This window comes from Argentina silus (genome assembly GCF_951799395.1).
Source record: "Argentina silus genome assembly, chromosome: 19".
NCBI classification, from domain to species: domain Eukaryota; kingdom Metazoa; phylum Chordata; class Actinopteri; order Argentiniformes; family Argentinidae; genus Argentina; species Argentina silus.
This window is the reverse complement of record NC_139673.1, coordinates 13,063,683-13,084,730: the sequence shown is the minus strand read 5'-3', so window position 1 is coordinate 13,084,730 and position 21,048 is coordinate 13,063,683. Positions and strand designations below refer to the sequence as shown.

At 48.4% G+C, this 21,048-nt stretch overlaps 1 protein-coding gene across 1 annotated transcript in view; it reads right to left on the bottom strand.

Annotated features, from left to right (window-relative positions):
• Positions 1 to 750: 750 nt before the first annotated feature.
• Positions 751 to 21,048, bottom strand: part of LOC310819586 (protein diaphanous homolog 3-like) — a gene marked incomplete at its 5' end in the record, with an annotated part of 212,911 nt that continues 192,613 nt past the window's right edge. The window contains one exon of the mRNA XM_083690891.1: positions 751 to 2,583. Coding sequence (XP_083547017.1) covers positions 2,261 to 2,583 — 323 coding nt within the window. The 3' untranslated portion in view covers positions 751 to 2,260. The remainder of the gene's footprint in view (positions 2,584 to 21,048) is intronic.

The following is a 21,048-nucleotide window of genomic DNA, read 5'->3' as shown; positions in this document are numbered from 1 at the left end:
CAATATCCAAGATGAGAACCAACCTTTCCCAGACAAACAAATTAGAATGACGCATCTGGCCACAAAGTAACATCTTACAGACACTCCACTTAAAGTGCCTGGTAATTAAGCGCTAGGCCCCATGCCTCGACATTGTTTCTGGACCCGCAAACACGGCTTCTTTTCAACTGCCTACAGAGAACACTAGACATAATAGCCAGTTGATGTTACTCCTGTGGTCTGGAGGTGAGAGAGTGTGTGTGTGAGAGAGAGTGTGTGTGTGTGTGTGTGTGTGTGTGAGTGAGTGAGTGAGTAAGAGAGAGAGAGGAGTATGTGTGAGAGTGAGTGTGTGTGTGTGTGAGAGAGTGTGTGTATGTGTGAATAGAGGAGATCCCCCCCCCCCCCATCTTGTCGACTAACTTAATTGGAATTCACACCTTTTGAAAGCCGTGGTACTTATTATTCATAATAGAATAAACAGCTGATTGTGAGAAACATTTCATTATCGAGGCTACCCACCAAGTACTGAGGCATAAAATTAGTTTTTTTGCGTGTGTGCGTAGTGTGTGCTGTGTTGTGTTGTGTGTAGTTTTCAGGACTTCCTCAGTGTGGAAGAGTACCCCTGTCTTAATGAGAACAACAGAATGACAAGAATGAAATCCAATTAACCATTCTAATTTGTTCTGTATTGGCCTACACACACGAATACACACACACCCACACAGAAACCCATTTCAGTTTCTTTATTTTTTTATTATTGTAAATTGGTCTACAAAAGGAGCACATTCATTCTAATACAGCCAGCCTGCTAATAAAACACTCAGGCTGTTTAGGAGCAGGAAATATGACAATATAATTTCATTAAGAAAGAGAGAAAAAAAAACGATTACAAGGAAATCAGAGAGAGATATTCATTCTAAGCGTAATTTTGGGTCTCCACACACAGTTGTGTGGGCTTGACGATGTTATTGTCGAGGGCCCAGGAGAGAGATAACGAGTTGATGAGCGGGTGACGGCCACATCCTCTTCTTCTCATCCTGCCAATCAAAAGCAGCCCCCAGAACATCTCCCACTCACACTAGAGCCAACGAGGAGAGAGGTAGGGACCATCAACCCTACGCACACACACACACACACACACACAAATATGTTCCAGCACGTCGACACACACACACACACACACAAACCACACTTCCCAAAGGAGCCTCCCACTCCTGTACGAGACTCGTACGAGCGTGACGATACCATCAGAGATTATAGAGTAAATATAATGGACTTGAACATTCATTTAGATATAAAAGTGTTGCATAGACGTTCCCTCTCTCCAGCTCTGTGGGGAGAGAGAGGGATAAAGGAGAGGAATGATTAGGAGAGAAAGAAAGAAAGAAAGAAAGAAAGAAAAACGAGAATAAAATTGTCTGACAGAGAAAAAGACGATACAAAATACAAAAAGAAGGAGAAACAACAGCATGTCACCTGAGATATGCAGGTCAAACAATTACGTGTCAGAATTTCCTTCACCACAAACATGCTGTGAAGAGTGGATGCAAACAAGGCTTACAGCCCTTACAACACACTTACAGAAGCTGTCTGTGATGGAGAAATGAGACACAAATTCAAACAGTTAAAACTGCTTTTACAACCATATAAAGATATAGAAATACTATTGATGATTAAAATGTTTTGATACTTGTTCAATTAATAAATGATGTGGATACTATTTGGTCAGAAGCAAGAGTAAGCAATGCCAATCAATACAAGAGCATTTAAACTCATGTACATGGCATGCTAAAATGTTGCATGGAAAGTGCGCAGTTATTGCATAACAGCCAATGCTGTTCTCTAGTCATGTTCTGGAACAACTAGTCTAGAAGAACTGACATTTTGGCAGTACACTTTTAAGGAGGGGTAGAGTCCCCTGTGTATCCATTCAGCATGTCTGGACTAGAGCCCCGTGTCTGCCCTCCCTGACACTTGAATCAGACAGTGATCATGCCTTTTCACTGCCCCCCCAATGATGTCCTTTATCTACCGAAGAGACTGAATTCGAAGAACAACTTGAAACTTTTCTATTTTACACTTTATAAAAAGAGCCTGGATTTTTCTGTTGAGGGTCGTTGGAGAGGGTCAGTAGCTTTGGTGGGCAGAACAGTCATCTTCACTTTCACAAGAGGCTATGACATCAGTGTGTTTGTGTGTGTGGAGTGTGTGTGTTTGTGTGTGTGGAGTGTGTCTTTGTTTGTGTGGTATGGTGTGGGGGGTGGAAGGAGGGAGGTCGATCTCACAGCGCCTTCAGTCTAGCCAGGAGGGCCTCCACATCTGTGTCTCCGTTGGTGGGGGGGCAGGGTGGGGTCTCTGCTTCGACCTCCCTCTCCCTCGCCCTCTCGCGGTCAGACCCCAGCCCTGGTCCCGGTGTGGGGGTGGTGGCGGGCCTGTGTCCTGGCTCCCTTCGGGGGGCTGGGCCCCCCCTGAACCCCCGCCCTGGGTGGCTGCTGCTCTCGCCCTCGTAATGAGTCTCCTTGGCGGGGGGGGCTCTCACCCCTCCGCCACTCACATTGATATTCTGCCGAGACCGTGACCTTTGCAAAGGTGTCTTTGTGTTTTCTGCGGGAAAAACAGAGAGAGAAAAAGAGAGCAAGTGAGAAGGAGGAAGGGAGGGGGTGAGAGAGAGAGAGGGGGGGGGGGCACAGAAATACGAGAGAGATCTTATAAAAACATTTATAAAGCATCTCTGAGAGTGAGACATGAGTCATAACACAAATGAGAAAGAAAGGGAGAGGGAGAGAGAGAGACAGAGAGAGAGACCGAGAGAGTGGAAAAGAGAGAGAGAGAGAGCGAGTGGAAAAGAGAGAGAGAGAGAGAGAGAGAGCGAGCGAGCGGGGAAGAGCAGCAGAGTGGGCGAGACGGTGTCAATCATAGCTACATGCAAATGACAACCACAGGATGACAGCCAGAGAATTAAACAGAACCATATCCACAGCAGGAGACCACTGTAGCTTGCTTCGAGAGATATTACATGTGCACACACAGGCACACACACAGGCACACACACAGGCACACACACAGGCACACACACAGGCACACACACGCACCACTGATGTAGAAGCTGCTTCACTATGCCCCCCCCTCCGTAGCAGGCAGGCCTAATAAGTGACAGTGATCTAGACTTATCGTAGGCACCAGACTGTGGAACGAAGCCCATGATGATGAAATGGGTCTGGCTGATCGCCTTCCCCGCCCCCCCCCCCCCCCAACTGCCACTGACGAATCTCTCTCTTCCTTTCCTCCCTCCCTCCCCTCCTCCTCTTACTCCCCCTTTCCTTACTTCCTTCTCGTCTTTCCTCATAGTGATATGAGAGAGAGAGAGACAAAGAGAGAGAGACAGAAAGAGAGAAAGAGAGAGAGAAGCCAGGCCAAGACCAGGCCAGACAGAGATGTATTATGAATTACATTCCCTGAGTAGATTTTAAACTTTATCTAGGTGAGGAAGAAGTGGAGGGAGGAGGGAGGAGAGGAGGGAGTTCCATATTCATGCGACCTTGGGAGAGCGGAGCTGTAGAAGACAGGAGGAGGAGGAGGTGAGGAGGAGGCGGCGGCCACGGCATTTATAGTTCCCCCAGCGCCTCGCCGCGCGCCGTAGAGGGAGAGGGGCCCACCGCCGGCTCTATCAGCCAATCAGTAATGACTTTGGAGGGGCGCCACTCAGTCATGACGGTGTGCTTTATGGACCCCGCCCGGCGCCTGCTGACGAACGATAGGACAGACGCCACGGCCAGGAAACCACACGAGGCCGTTGTCTTGGTGGTGGCCAGGCTGGGCGGGGGGAGATTTTAACGGCTGGCGAGACACGTAGTGACAGGGGAGGAGAGCAGGGCTGCTGTGACTGATAGACAGACAGAGAGAGGTCACCTACTGTATATATATAAGCCATTTATCGGACGCTTTTATCCAAAGAGACTTACATTGCAGTGAGCGCATACATTTTTCAGTATATGTGGTCCCAGCGGGAATCAAACCCACAACCTAAGTGAGCACCATGCTCTACAGAGGACCACCATACCTGGACAGGTATGAACACACCTGCACTGTAGGAGTGGACTCTCCCAGTCAGATGCAGGACAAACACAACAGCAGAGAGAGAGAGGGATGGGGGAAGGTAGAGCAACACAGAAACTACAATTCCAGTCACCAGCAGCAGCAGCAGCAACATTGATCTATTCTCACAAATGCACCATGAAAAAGGCCACCTGAGGTGAGAATCTCTCCTCACAGAAAACAAAACCAGGAAACTTCCCAATGCAGTAGTCTCCCAGTGAAACCAGACAGAAATGTATGTCTGGTAGTGTGTGTGTGTGTGTGTGTGTGTGTGAGAGAGAGAGAGTGTCGGTGCAGTGAGTGTGTGTGTGTGTGTGTGTGTTGGGAGGGGTGGGGGTGCACTCTCAGACTCACACATATGCACGCACACATACTCTCAAAGGCTCTTTGCTGATGTGTGTGTGTACAGCATTGTGTGTGTGTGTGCACAGCGTGTGTGTGTGTGTGTAAGAGAGAGAGAGTGTGAGTCGGTACAGTGAGTGTGTGTATGTGTGTGTGTGTGTATGAGTGAGTGAGAGAGAGAGAGAGTGTGTCGGTACAGTGAGAGTGTGAGCGTGCGTGTGTGTGTGTGAGGTCGTGCGAGTGAGTTAGCATTCACCACAGCTCTGCTAGCCTTGCCCTCATTATCCTCCTCCTCTCTCCTTCCTGTTGCTGCCTCGTTTGTCACTGACGACCCCCCCTCTGTAACCCGCCTCAGAACCGCCCGCCCCGGCGTTGACACCCTCCCTCATTAACTCCCGCCCTCCCCCTCCCCTCTCCTCTCGCTCCCCCATCCGCAGCCTCACTCCTGGTGCTCCAGCCTAGAGTTCCTGAACGTTCCAGAGTGTTCAGTAGTGGCCAGAGTGTCCACGGTTCAGGAGTTCCACCAGCCGGGGAACAGAAGCAGGGGGCTGGCGAGAGCTGCTACTGCGGTAATGATCAACTGCTTAAACTCAGGGTCGGGTGGGACCCGGGAAATCAGGAAGGAGCATCGGACGGGAAGGTTGTCCAGGCTGTTTTTACAACAAGGGACTAATTACACTGGAGGGGGAGAGAGAGAGGAGGGGAGGGGGAGAGAGAGAGGAGGGCAGGGGGGAGTACAGTAAAAGAGAAGGAGGATGTGGGGATAAATGTAAAGAGAGTGATTAAAATGCTGGCAGGCAGGCAGGCAGCTATCCCACCCCATGCGTGAGTCACCCCTATACTCACACCTGCCAGGTTACACAGTAAAGCAATCGGTTCTCCTAACGCGCGAAGTTAAATCACCTTAACACCTACGGTGCCGTCAGCGTGACTCGAACACGACCGTGGTCGGTCTTCAGCCATGTGAGTCAACCTGACCTGGGACCAGCCGCCAGTCCGCCCGCCCGCCCACCCACAGCTGCACCGGCGTTACCAGCACAGTCCTCACCTCGTCGTCACATGGTTACACAAGCCTCTTTAACAGCTTCTTCATGTGGGCTCCATCTACCAGGCGGAGCAAAGCCAATAAGTGGCGTATAGATGTCTAGACCGGGAGTACACTATCAGGGATTCATAGACGCCAGCGCGGCTGCTTTTATTAAAAGAGATGAGACGATGGCAATCCGCGGGAGTATAAATCGCCTCCTGTCCAATGTGAGTAGTGAGAGGGTCGTTTTTCTCTGCAAATAGCACCAGGGTAGAATTCACATTTCCTCTTGTCACATCATTTGCTCCATTTACATTTTCCGCCGAGCGGCCGTCCGCCGCGTCTACCGCGGGTGATGCAGATGACTCTCATCTCATCCCTCCCTCCCTCTCTATCCCCTCCCTTCTCCCCCTCCCTCTTTTCTGAAGTTTGGTGTATTTGATCACCCTAACGAGGAGAGGAGGGGATCAGGGAGGGAGGCGCACTGACAGAGCGAGGGGTGGCTTGCTTGCAAAGGAGCCTGTCCCTCTCCTTCTCTCTCTCCCTCTGCACTGCGACACACACACACACACACACACACACACACACACACGCACGCACGCACGCCCCAGGTATAATAGCCTAACAACACAGGCCCAATCATAGCTAGTATACACAGCAGTCCCTTAGTAAGACTTCTCTATCATCAATCTGAAAGGGGCAGACCTGGCAACCACAGAGCAATCCAGCCCTCTAGCTCAAGCTACCTCTGTCGGTCTGTGAGATGGGCAGACCTGGCAACCCTTGCTCCCTCTCTCACTCTCTCTCTCTCTCCGAGTGTGAGAGAAGCAGACCTGGCAACCTTCCAGTTTGACGTCTGAGCTGTTGGACCTCCTACTATGTCCGAGAGTGAGAGGTTCAGACCTGGCAACCCGGTAGTTCGACCTCACTCCCACTATCTCTGAGAGTGAGAAGGGCGCAGCAGCAAAGACAGATGGGAGCTGAGCTATCCTCGCACAGATCCATCTGCGGCCCTTAATTGACTGCTATTCATAAGTATCATGGTGGCATTAACTCATCTGCATATAGAACAGTTAAAAGAGATTAAACTGGATAGATGAAATGTCCGGGCTGGAGCTTCATGCTAGGCACATAAAGCTTCATTGCAGTTTGACTTTCAGCTCATCACATAGCTTTGTCTCTGTCTCTTCTCTGGCAGGTCTGTCATAGTCAAAGTCTCTGTAGACTGTGAGAACTAAAACACACACACACAAGGAACTGATAGATTTGGATGTTTGACATGTCCAGAGATGAATGTGTGATTAGGGCAATGGAAGGTTGTGTTCTCTGTCTGTGTTGAGTTCTCTCACTGGACAAACAGCCTGGTGATAACCTGTCAATCATCCATCAGCTTCAGAGCAGGGGGGAGGCGGTTCACTCTCTCCCTCTCACCCTCTCTCCCTGATTCATGATGGAAAAGAATAAAAGCACATCCATTCTCCACGACCCCTTCAGCCCACTCCACCCTGTCAAGAGGCAGTGGAAGAGGCTCAGAGAGGTGGGTCAGACGCAGCAGCAGAGAGACAGCACCTGGGTCTACTCTCCAGTCAGAGGCTTTTACTTTTACAGGGATGGAGTGATGGAGAGGGGGGGGGGGGGGGGTGGTGGTGGTGGTGGTAAAGAGGTTAGGTGGACTTTTAGAGGGGCGGAGGGTAAGAGGAGACTCAACGTCCAACCATGTCAAGAGAGTGAATGTGAGTGGGAGAGAGTGAATGTGAGTGCATCTACAGTACCAGTCAAAAGTTTGGACACACCGTCTCATTCAATGGTTTTTCTTTATTTTTTATTATTTTCTACATTGTAGATTAAATACTGAAGACATCAAAACTATGAAAGAACACATATGGAATTATGTAGCGCCACTTTGTTGTTTACTACATAATTCCATATGTGTTCCTTCATAGTTTTGATGTCTTCAATATTAATCTACAATGTAGAAAATAATTTTAAAAAAAATAAAGAAAAACCATTGAATAAGAAGGTGTGTCCAAACTTTTGACTGGTACTGTACTCTCCAGTCAGAGCTTCTGGAGGGATGGTGGTTGGTTGTTAGATGATGGTGGTAATGTCGGCTGCAGGTCTTCTAGAGGGATGGGAGGGGAAGGTGGTAGAACAGTTAGGTGGACTCTTGGGAGTCCTCAACCTAATCTCCATCCCTCTAAAAGCTTCTGCCTAGAGAGTAGAGTAGAGCTGCTGTGTCTGATCTCCCCCTCTTGACAGTGCTGAGTGGGCTGGAGAGGTTGTGGAGAACAGCAGTGCTTTTGTTCTCTTGGTGGTTCGGTGGACTCTTGGAGGTCAGGTGGATTCTTTGAGGCTAAGAGGACTATTGGAGGTCAGGTGGACTCTACCAGACTGTATTGGACACATTGACTGCACTTTGCGCTGGCTGACAGAAAGAGACAGATCAGTGAGAGGATTGACTTGAGGCTGAGCAGCAGTTTGACTGTGATGATGATCAGACTGTGATTACAGATTTTCAGACCCTGCATACAGAGAGAGAGAGAGAGAGAGAGAGAGAGAGAGAGAAAAGAAAAAAGAAGCTAAAACAGCTCTATTAATCTAAGAGAATGTGATGACTACATTTAGCTTTTGGAACAGCCTAACCCCCATGGCCTCCGTAGGCCATTTATCTACATTAGAGCCTGAACGAAGGGACAGACAGAGGGAAGGAGGGAGAGAGGGATGGAGAGAGGGGGGGGGGTTGAAGGTGGTAGAGAAGGATAGATTGGGGGAACAAGAGTGGGAGGGAGAGACTGAGGGATGGAGGGAAAGAAGGTGGTCATGACACCCTGAGCAAAGGGCAGGTGAGAGAGAGAGCGGGACTAATTGTGTCGGAGGAGGAAACAGCCCTCAGACACACCCGACCAGGGGCACCACTAGGGGGCGGGGGCGAGTACTCTTGTCCCTGGGCCCAGGTCCAGGGGGGACCATGGATGATGTTCAATCTTGGGTCGAGGATTTACAACTATTTGAATGCCTCCTAAATGGCAGATGAAACATGTGTAAACAAGTGTAAACATTTTCTACAAAAAAAACAAAAAAAAACCTGTGTGGTGAATCCTACCACTCGCTGTGCTAACACCATTTTTGGAAAAATCAAAGCAACAGTCTGTGTTAATTCCAATGTCTGTTCTTTTCCTCCTCCTGCTAATGAAGTTTGGGCAGCTAGTGGCACCTCGGCATCAGAAGCAAAACACCCAAATGTGTGTGTGTGCGTGTGAGAGAGTGTTTGTGTGCGTCTGTGTGACTATGTGTGTGTGTGCGTGCGTGCGTGTACGCGCGCGCGCGCGCATCTGTGTAAATAGAGTACACAACAGTGAGAATATATGTGTGTGTGTGTGTGTGTGTATGTTTATGAGAAACGTACAGATGTGAAAGTTGCTTAAAAAAAGAGAGAGAAATTAAAGAAATAAAGGAGGTGTGGTGATCAATCTGTCTGATGGCACCATTACGGCCCCAAGTGTCAGGTTGAAGACGTGAGGAGCAGCGACCCGCACATTATCCCACGTCTTTACACCAGTTAGGCAGTCATTAAGGACATTATCTGCCCCCAGATGAGTCAATGGGAGTGTGTACCTGTGTGTGTGTGTGTGTGTTAGACCCCCCTCCCTCAATACTTAGCACAGGTACTGCCTGTCTATCTGTCTTTCATCTATCTGAAATACTGAAGGGAAAGAAAGTGAAGGGGGGGGGTGGGATGGTTGTTATGGAGGGATGGACAGATGAGAAGGCCACCAAACGCCTGTCCTGTGGTAATGCATATTAAACTGTTTACCACTGTTGCACAAGGATTTGACTCTCTCTCTCTCTCCCTCTCTCTACAGAAAGGGAATAGATAATGCTGTTGGTAGAAAAACAGCATAATTTAGCAGTCCTGTGTCTTTGTTTGTACGTGTGTGTTTGTGTGTATGCGTGCGTGTGTGTGTATGCGTGCGTGCGTGTGTGTGTGAGTGTGTATATGTATGCGTAAGTGTGAGTGTGTGTTCTCTCTCTCTGACGGGCAATCAGTTGTGACAGTAACGTGGAGGTATTGTATAATCAGAGACAGTTTACAAAGAGCTGCGCAAGGGAGTTCTAATCCCACCACATTCAACGCTTCTGAAAAATTAATTAGAAATTAAAATGGCTTAATGCTTACTTGAACCCTGGGAGGGAAGAGAATGCCACCAAATGAGGTTTGTTTAGGGCGAGAGGAGGAGGAGGAGGAGTAGGAGGAGGAGGAGGGGGGGAACTCTTCAATATGCTTTTTTTTAATGATTTAGAGATTGAACATCTGTATCTGTTCTACACTTCAGGAATTCTGCTTGTGGGCTGAGAAAGAAATAATGATGATAAAAACATGAATAAATGTGAATTAATCATAGATGAAAACGGAGAAAAAAAGCTGGTTATCTAATGAAGTGAATGACTGTTCCCCCGACACTGAAACTGACTTCTTATCCATTTATAGGTCAGTAAAATATCTCTAACTCCCCGACAGACACGTGCATACTGTAGCACTCATGTATTATAGTAACACAGACACAGACACACACACACCCTCCACACACACACACACACACATACACAGCAGAAGGCAGGAGACTCCCAGACACCCCAGTAACAGTCAAGCGTTTTCACCTTAAACAAAGCTGGCCCCGATCTGGAGCCTCTTTTGAAGTCAGAGATGGAAGGAGTAAGAGAGATATGCCAGAGAGAAAGAGAGAGAGAGAGAGAGAGAGAGAGAGAGAGAGAGAGAGAGAGAGAGAGAGAGAGATGTGGAGCGAGGGAGAGATGAGAGGGATGAGCTGAAATGCCACTCCGTTGGGGGACTTCTGCCCCCGAGTGTAAACCCGAGCCACTGCGTGGTGCAGTGAGGCGTGACATCGCGTTAGCACGCTTTGGTGGGCCTAACAATGTTTCTAAAGCAGGCCTGGCCCGCCGCCACTAGCTCAAACACACCACCACCAACTCTCACTCCACTCAAACGACTAGGAGTTAGCTAATTCTCACTGTACTCTATGGAGTTAGCTAACTCTCTCTCTACTCAACAGACTAGGAGTTAGCTAACTCTCTCTACTCTATGGAGTATACTATACTCTGAGGCCAGACTAATCAGTGTAACAGAGGCAGGAGGAAGTTAACCAGGTGGAACGTCCGGGTGTCTGTGTCTGTCCAATCAGAAGGCCAGGCTGTGAGTGTGTCTAGTGTGCTGGCCCAGGGCTGGTACACATGCCCGCCTGCAGATGGCCACAGCTAACAGGACACTCAGTCCTGCTAAATGGTCAGAGTATTAACATGCTGGGTTAATGGACCGAGAATGTCTCCTTCATTTAGGACTGCTTAATCCACAGGGGTCACTCTCACTCTGTCTCTCTCTCCTTCTCTCACTCTGGCTCCCCCCCCCCTCTACTCTCAAAGCCCACACTTGCTCTCTCCACCCCCCCCCCCCCTGACCACTCCTTCCCTTACTCCTCAGTGTCACAGCTGTAGCCGATCAGCAGACAGATAAAGGAAATATCCAGTGACAGCAGATCCCTGCTCAACAGTCTGCCCTCAGTTTTCTTGACAGAGCTGCCCTGTGGAGGAGACACGCCACTGGGGTCAACCACAGAGTTCTCTCTCTCTCTCTCTCTCTCACACACACACCCACCCACCCACCCACACCCAGACATCCACACACCAGGGCAGTAGCGGGGCAGATTGCTTCGCCTCAGGATTGAATTAAGTAGTTTCCTCTGTGCTGGTACCTGCTGCCGGTTGTTATTGATGTCATGTTGTTGTCGTCAGGCTGCTGGATGTGGTTAGAGATCCACACCAGTCAGCCAGTCATGAATATGGAGACTTTCCCTTGGTTGCCTCAGTCTAACTAAGGCTGTCTGACTGTCTGTCTGTCTCTAACTAAGACTGTTTCCCCTCGGCTGTCACACAGAGAGAAGAATATTGATCTCCAGCCTCTCCACACACACACACACACACACACACACACACACACACACACACACACACACACACACACACACCCCTACCTCACTCTCTTAGTTTCCCATCATAGTTATTTAACGATCAGCTTGACCGATGAGCTGCAGCAGAAGTGGTGGTTCACTGCTATAATTCATGCAAGGCAAGAGAGTTGACCTTAAAAGGGACCCAGAGAACACAGCATGACTAGACAACTATCCAGAGTCGAGAGTTGAAGACCATTTTTCTGTAGCACTGGGGAAGCAGACCTCGGAGGACGGCCTCATTATAATGGATGGAACGGAATTAGGAACGGTGTGGTCCACATCAAACCTGTGTTCCAAACTCCTGATGTCTCCCTCCACCAGCCTCCTCTGAGCAGCACTGGTTTGCTAAAAACCCTGCGGTTCTTGGTGGAAGATGGGTCCAATAGAAACACTCAACAGGTTAAAAGTTAGAATCTGCCGCGGTTAAGTAGGAGTTTCCTCTATGAACAACACATTTCTGTCATGTAGCGTATTGATAAACGCAGCAATTACGGCAATCCGAGCGGGGCTGATTAACCTATTGTTTCAAACATCAAAAGAAGATTAAGCAATCCGTCTGTTTGAAGTTTTGAATTACTTTTGACTTCCCGCCGCGCCCCCCCCCGTTTCTGGTTCTTGGCGTTTCTAACCAGTGTACACAGCTATTTCTCCTACCTTCAGTTGACAGTGGGCTGTGTTTCATACAGCAGGCAGCTTTGTGATAGCCTTCAATATGCACACCCAGCCCTGTGAAACAGACTTATGAATTCAAAACAGCCTGAAGTCATGCTCCATATTTCATTGAAGTTGAATATTTAAAAAGATCAACCCACTCAGAAGCCTATAAAACCTGACTCGGGCCCCTCTATACTAAAAATAAATATCTTATATGCCATATCGCATTACAGACGGCTGCATCAGACTCTCATTCTCTTCTCCTCTTCTCTCTCTCTCTCAAGACAGTATCGCTCTGGTAAACAGCCCATATGCTTCAACACACTTAACTACCCATTCTTCCTGTCGTTCTCATCATCCCCCTCTCCGTCTCTCTCACTGGTAAATGAGGATACATTAGCACAGGGGGAGGCTGGCGGGGGTAGAAATAGGAGGACGGGCTCATTGTAATCCGTGGAATGGAACGAGGAACGGTATGAAAGTCAGCTGTCCAATACAATATGTAGAGCACTTTGAAATGACATGTATTGAAAGCACTTGATGAATTAGGTTATTATCATGACTGCCCTTTGTGTGCAAATCCTCCCTTCTCTCCTCTCTCCCTGGTGTTATAGACAGGCTTATTACAGGAGAGCACGCTCCTCCTCCGCCCTACGCTAAGCGGCCAAAATGGAACACTCGAATGGTTTGAATCTAAAGATTGACATTTCAGTTATGTAAATGTACGCATTTCCACTTGACCTAAAGAGTTAACCGTTGATGCGTGAACACGCACGCACGCACGCACACTAGAACAAGACCGTGGCGTCTGACTGTAGCAATAATGACAGAACAATCAAAGTACAGCTCTGCACATGTAATGGAATCGTAAATGACCCCCCCCCCCCCCCCTGCGCCTCCAGACACACAGAGCTAACAGAGGAACACACAGAGCTGGCGGTTCTGAGGATACAATGGTGGCAGGGTTGAAGGTTGCATGTTGCTAATTAAACTTAAACAAACGAAGAGCGCCTGGGGAGAAAATAGGCTGGACTGTTTCATAGTCAGTAATAAGCTCGCTGGAGGAGGGGGGGAGAGGGAAGAGGGGGAGAGAAGGTGGGGGGAGAGAAAGGGGAGGAGGAAGAGGCTGGACTGTTTCATAGTCAGTAATAAGCCCGCTGGAGGTGAAGTAGGAGGAGGGGGGAGAGAAGGAGGAGGGGTGAGAGAAGGAGGAGGGGAGAGTGAAGGGGGAGGAGGAGGGGGGCGAGAAAGAGGAAGGGGGAGAGAAGGGGCAGGAGGAAGAGGGGGTGAGAAGGGGGAGGAGGAGGTCAATCAGAACAGATGTCTCATGCGTCTCCAAAGGTCAGCTCTCACTGCCAGTCCACTCCATTAGCATTTAGCTAATAAGGGAACATGCGTGTTCCCTGTCTGCTCTCATCTGAACGCAGGAAGCTGCCAAGACGTGGCCGACGAGGAGGATGACCACCAACTGTTACTCATAACAAGATAGAGGAAGGTTATTTCACTGACGCTACAGCAAATAACACAGCTTTTACAGGCACTGATTAGGGTAAATGGGTGGCAGAACAAAGACAAGCTAAGCTAGGCTAACCTACTGGACACTGGTCAACACGGTTTCCCTCCAACAACTCTCTGTACTGATACTGTGTACTGTGCTGTTGGACCCTGCTGACATCTACACCAGCCTCTATGGGAATCACTGAAGTCAGACAGAGAGAGAGAGGGAGGGAGAGGGAGAGAGAGAGGGAGGGAGAGGGAGAGGGAGAGGGAGAGAGAGAGAGGCCCGGTCTCTCAGGTCAAGCTGCAGTCCTGAGTGTATAGACGGAACATCATTAAAGGCTGCAGCGTCCGCGCGCCACCATGGGGCTCCTGGGTAATGTTGATGGTTAATTTAGCTACTGAGCCACTGAGGCAGGCGGGGGCTGGGCATCTCACTGCAATTAGTCCTCATGTTGGACCCAATTGAAGGTCACAGCGATTCGGCGAAGAGGAGAAAGGACCCAAATGAAGCGACAGCTCAGCTACGGCCCATGTCCTGGGAGGCTCTGACTGGTGGTAGGAAGTCTCCGTCGGGCAATTAAAAAGACATGCACCACTCCACACCTCTCTACACACACACACACACACACACACATTTTACACTCACACCAGGAAACATCACAAAAAACACACTATTTGCACGCACGTGCACACACACAATATATATAGTACAAACGCACACATACACACCCCCCCCCCCCCCCCCCCCACACACACACACGGAACAAACACATACTGTACATACACCCAAAAGCACAAGGGTGCGCACACGCGCACACACACTGTTTCACCCGCTCCACAATGCCCACAGGACAGTTGAACTAAAAACACACTATGGTGGATAGCAGCAAGCTGGCTTAGGGCGAGCATCAACATCAATCTGTGGCTGTCGCAGCTCAGAGCTGCAGAGTGCCGTGTGGGAGTCAGGCTTGTGTTCTCCTGAGAGCTCCGTGTGTGAGGGAGGAAACTGTGTCAAAACATCATTCTACTGGCAAGGACCCTACCCGAGACTACCTACCTACACACACACACACACACACACACACACAAACACCAGCGCAAACAAGCCGATCCGCACACACAAACAAACTAACAGACAAATGGACAGACACACACACACACACACACACACACACACACAGTGTTAAAGAATACCCATTAACCCAGTCACCTCCAGAGGTATGTTCCAGAGACAGCCAGCCACTTAATCTTACATAGACACCTGCTTTGTATGCTAGTGTATGTAAACACAGAGGACTAGGCTGCAGATTGGATGGAAAACATTGATTTCAATCAACTGAGGAACAACCACATGTTTGACCTCATCGCACAACCAGAGAAACTATATGTCAAAACATAATTGTACTGTCTAGGACATGACAGTACCTACACACACACATGTACACACACACACACAGCCGATACGCACGCAAACACAGACATACACACTGTGTGAGAGAAAGCCATTAACCCCGTCACCTCCAGAGGCATGGAGTGGTCCAGACACAGCCAGGCACTTAATCCTACACAGACTCCTGGTTTGTATGCTAGCGTACGCTAACACCTAGGCTGCAGATTGGATGGAAAACATTGATTTCAATCAATTGAGGAATTGAACACTTTTCTCTGACCTCTCGAGACGAGGAAACAGATGTAATTCAATTGTATTGGTTGTTCCTGGGGCTGATCGTTAGGAGCACTCAGGAGAGCAGAGTGAACCTACTGGTCATGGCCCCTGAGTGTGTGTGTGTGTGAGTGAGTGAGTGAGTGCGTGCGTGCGTGCGCGTGTGTAGGTGCGTGCGTGCGTGTATCTGTGTGGGCGTGCGTGCTTGCGTGTGTGAGGTGTGGGCTGAAGGATCATCCACAATAGGAGCTCCCCCTCAGGGAGTGAGGAGGGTACTGTTACTGTAACTGTAGCATTTATCTCATTTATCTGGAAAGGTCCCTGGGGGACCATAAGAATCCATTGTGTAGAGTCAGTAAGTCCTCCGCCACTTGAGGTGAGCAGCCTCCAGTTCCCTGTGGCCTGGGCCGGTGCTCCAGGCTCACAGCACAGTGGTACTAATACTGTTTAAGGAGGGTTCTGTCTTGGAGAAAGTATGCTGACACAGTAGTATTATATAAAGTCACACACACACGAAAAAAGGGATGTAGACACACACACACACACACACACACACACACACAAACACGCAGGCGCACACACACACACACCAAACACACAGTTATCCTTAGTTAGCACCTCCGTGTCCCACAGTGCAGAGGGACATAGGGGGCTGTTTGTGGTGTGTGAGGTAATTCACTCTTTATGTGGGGCCAGCGACCTGTGTTCACACTCTGTGACCAGGCCACTGCTTACTACACACTATATATAAAATTACAACCTCTGCTCTACTCTACAGAGTAAACAAGACCAGTACACACACACACACACACCATGGCATGGTGACAACACTAACACAGAGACCACACATCTGTGCTGTTCTTGCCTGGCGCCAGAGTCAGACGTTACTCTAAAGTTGGTTGTGCTTATGACTAGTGAGACTCACTAACTAGTATTTGTTCTGACTGTTTAGAAGCTTAGAAGTGGCATTTATTAGGCTACAAATAAAGCAAATTAGTTCTCCGGAAACATTTTCTGATCGACTGCAATATTCGGCTGAAATGCAATTTTTTCCTATTACCTCTGCTTTGCCTATCCGCTCGATACACACTGTGCTTCCCGCTAAGCACAAACGTTCAATTTGCAGTGTATCTTCTGTTTTCTTCTTTTTAATACGACAACTCAAATAAAAAATTTAAAAAATAGTGCTCGAACAGTCAAGAAAATTTAAAATGCCAAACGCGCACACTCTCTCTCTCTCTCTCACACACACACAAACACACACACACACACACACACAACTCGATTGTTTTCTGTGTTTGTTTTCTTTAATCTGCCGGTGTGAGAACAGAGAGAGAGAGAGAGCGGAGAGCCAGCATGAGACATCAATGTCGACACAAACCCTTCCAGCAGCGCACTACCTGCAATTACGCCAACACAGACAGGACCACCACAAGAAAAGAACCAGGGAAAAAACAACAAACAAGGAGAAAAACAAAAGTAAATAAATAAGCAGTTCAGAGGAAAGACAATGCATCCAGTCAACGTGTGTGTGTGTGTGTGTGTGTGTGTGTGTGTGTATACATATATATCGCACATCTCCTTGTCTTGTGAGACAATAAGTGATTTAACGGAGGGTAGTGTAGTGTCTGCATTGATCAGACAGGGAGAACAACAGGAAGTGAAGGCTGAGGTGTGTGTGTGTGTGTGTGTGTGTGGGCTACTGAGATGTTTACTGCCACTCACACTCAGGAAGGATGTGTTTATTTCATACATAACAGAGTCTAGTCAGATTGATCACTGGAACAAACACCACACACACACACAGTCCAAGTACAGGGGAAATGAATCAATACAGGTCAACAACAAACAAACAAATACAGAAAAGCATTCAGGGGTGGAAATAACATGCAAGAATGAGGAAATATGTGTTTCTGTGTACCATATTGACAAGCTACATCTCCTCATCCCCAACAACACATCCATCCAACAGCTAGCAACCAAACTGCAGACAAGACATCCAGTCACAGCCTCAGAACACAGAGGAGCTGCAGCTGGGCATTGCCATGTGTGTGTCTTGTTGTGGTGATGTGGAGACGATTTGCGCCTATTTTTCTTGCATAAGAAGCAACGGAAATAAAAACACAAACAACTAAAAAATAATGAGAGAAGTGAACTGTGTGGGAGTGCATGGTGGGGGTGGGGGTGTGGGGGGGGGGGGGGGCAGCCGCAGGTCCCCGCTCCTCTCTGCTACCCTGCACTCAACAACAAACTAACTAGGCTCCGAAATCCATACTTCATAGGGAAACAACACTGGCTGTAATACAAGACGAGATAGTATGCTAGTGTGGATTTTGGGCCAACTTTGTGGATGCTCCACTATGCACTTTGGTCTGGGAACAACATACTTCCATACTAGGTAGTATACAACAACCAGTGGTGACTCGTACCCTTTTTTAAATTTTTTATTGGGTAGGCATTTGCGGGGCGATCTTTAAAACTTGCGATGGCGTCTCTCAGGGTGGGCCGTCGCTATCGTTCGTGTGGCGTGTTTTTAAAAACAAATGTTTACGTCAGCAACGCGCGCGTCATTAACTGTAAAAGTCCCAAACGTGCGTTCTCCCGCGAGGTGCCTTACCAAACCGTTTGTTGTCTTTGTTGCGTAGGAAGCTCAAGCGTGAAAAAAGGCCAGCCTCGCCTGGCGCCTTACCCCAGTAAACACATTGACAATATCAAACGTCAAAACTTTGCTCAACCCAACCTCGCCTGCCAGCATTGCTCGTAGACAGCGGCAGAGAGAGAGATAAAAAAAACATAATTACTATTGTTGTGTTCCTATGTTAGCTCAAGGGGAAAAAAATGAATTGACAGCAAATGGTTGGTAAGGCCGTGCCTATGTACCTATAGTGGCGAGCGGCCAGTGACAACATGTCTCAACCAAGTCCATATACCTTCATAGGAGACAACATACTAACTGGCCTCAATACCAGCTAATATGTTAGTGTGGATGTTGGAACAGAGCCTCTCTCTCTGCTCCACTCTGTTACAACAACATGTTATATTAGAGTCCATTCATCATCTTAGGGAAACAATAGACTCCATAACTAATACGTGTGGATTTTGGAACATGAGGACAGTAAGTAGTGTGCTGGTGTGGACAATGGGAGTCAGTCTCTGTAACAACAATATTCGTCGTATTTTAAAATGGAGCAGGACAGCAGAATAGAAGCAATTATTCCGAACTCAGAGGAGGTTCCTAATGCAGACGAGGTCAATTGGATTCAGTCCTTCCTCTATTCTGATGAAGAGATTAAGTATTCCCACTGTCCTTTAAACAGACCACAGGTGGCAGTCGGTGAGAGAGAGAGAATGAGAGAGATCCAAATTTGGCTGGTAATTATTATCATTCTAATTAGGTTCCTGTGGTCATTAAATGGCTGCTTGATAAATACTTGCGTGTCAAATCCTAGTTTTTCATTAAGGGCTAAGTAACTGAGCCTCGCCGTGGTCACGCAGACAGAAAAAACCCCACTGGCTTTCATCACACACACACACACACACACACACACACACACACACACACACACACACACACACACACAGAGCTTTTATGAAACAATTGTCACATTGATACACAAACTACCATTGTAATATTTGTTGTGGTAACTCAACCAACAAAATTAGTGTTGGGAAACATCGACTTCAGAGCATCGGAACCTGCTGAGTTTAAGAGCTAACCCGACTGTGAACCTGTAGAATGAACGCTGAGCGAGGAGCAGGAGAGAGAGAGAGAGAGAGATGGGGGGGGGGGGGGGGGAGTGGTAGAAGGGTTGTTAGGGCTTAGTTGTGATCCTGCAGCACCACAGGTAGGGCTAGGGAGAGAAGGAGAGGAGAGGGGGAGAGGAGAATAGAAGAGAAAAGAAGTCTGTATTTATCTCTCTCTCTCTCTCACAGTACGGACACTCACCGCTGGGCAGCAAGACATCAGAGAGAAAATGAAGGGGGGGAGAAAGAAAGAAAGAGGTAGAGCGAGAGAGAGAGAGAGAGACAGAGAAAGAAAAACACATCTCTCTCTCAATCTTAGGCCTCCAGCTGGGCGTGTGCATCATGTGACTCAGACTCTTGGAGAACACACTGCAGAGACTAGAATAGAAAAGGACTTTGTTTGTCCATTTGAGGTGAAGTGTCAATGGTTGATTCAGAATCCTACATCGAGGCCTCTCGTTGGCGAAAGCATGTGAAAAACGTAACATCTCTTAATCTGATTGGTTGGCTTGGTCTAACCGGAGGTCTAAAAACTCTTAACGGTGACCTGTACACACACACACACACACTCCCATACCATCCTCACCATAGCAACAGGAGCAAGGAGCCTAACCATACAATGACAAATCCACTGGCGCGACAGACTGACACACAAAAACCAGGCTGTGCTTCTTATTCCAACCTCCTGCTACATGCTATACAGTACACTTGTTAGACAGCCTGAGGCAGCAAGGCGCGCACACACACACACACACACACACACACACACACAGTATGCTAATGTCTTTGGCTCCTTGCTCCTGTTCCCTCAAACGCCAGTGGCATTCTGCAGGAGGGCCGTGACGAATCCTGACAACATCTCCCTTGCTCCCCTTCCACCCTCCCTCCATCCCCCTTTCTCTTCCTCTCTCCCTCCTTCAGGAAGTGTTTCACAAGCTAATGGACAAAATACCTTGGCGGCGGTTTTGTGCAAATGGAAAACAAGGAGTGAAATGTGGGTTGATGCTGTCATTCTCCATGATGCGCTGCTGAATGCTACAACTGAGGGGGCAGCCAGGGGGAGGGAGGGAGGGAAGGAGGGGGACACACACAAAGGCACAGTGTAGAGGGCAGGGGGGGTCTGCATCCAAGCATACAGCAGAGAAAAGGAGGAGGACAGGGGGAGAGGAGGGGAGGACAAACAGCATCGAAGAACAGAAATACAGTCTCCTGCCTCGGGGCCACAGTGGAGCGAGGAGGGGGGCAGAGGGGGGGGGGGGTGGGAAAGATTATTTTGTACTTTGTCAAAAGGGTTGTAACCCTGCTGAGACCTTCTAATCTTTTTGGAGAAATCACAAATGCTCTGACTGCTGCTGCTGGTGGTGTGGTGTGTGTGTGTGGGGGGGGGGGTTTCCCCCCCGTGTAGAGGACAGGAGAGGAGAGCGTGGCAGGGTAGAGGGGAGCATGGCGGGGGTTATCTGAGCTAGTCTGAGCTCCAACAGCACCGTGCACACGCACACACACACACGCACGCACACACAATATCTCTTCAGCAGCTTTGCCTAATTGACTCTTCAGAGAAACACCTGACAGCGGTATTGGTCTGCCCGGCTTTCCGTCTCTGTTATTAAGTTAAGCTCAGCGGGAAACAGGGATTCAATATGAAAAGACAACGACGCAACCAAATGGTCGGCAAAGTGCGTTGAAAATAAGGAGATTCAAATTAACCTGTGCCGGCCCACTGGTGATCTTCATTACATGCTGCTGACAATTCAAATTCGGATTAGTATTCATGTAACAGACATGCATTGTAGGGATACAATAGGACTCACTATGAGCTGTCTGCTATTCATGAATAAAATGTGTTGATGGAAAATAAATAAATAAATAAAAAGGCCTACTGGCAAAAACACGTGTGTGTGTGTGTGTGTGTGTTAGGAGAGGAGAGGTCTTTAGGACATGGCCTGATGAATGTGTTACATAGAAGGTTCTTTTGAGGAGATGCCTTTTAAGGTGTGTGTGTTACACAGGGAGGGGTC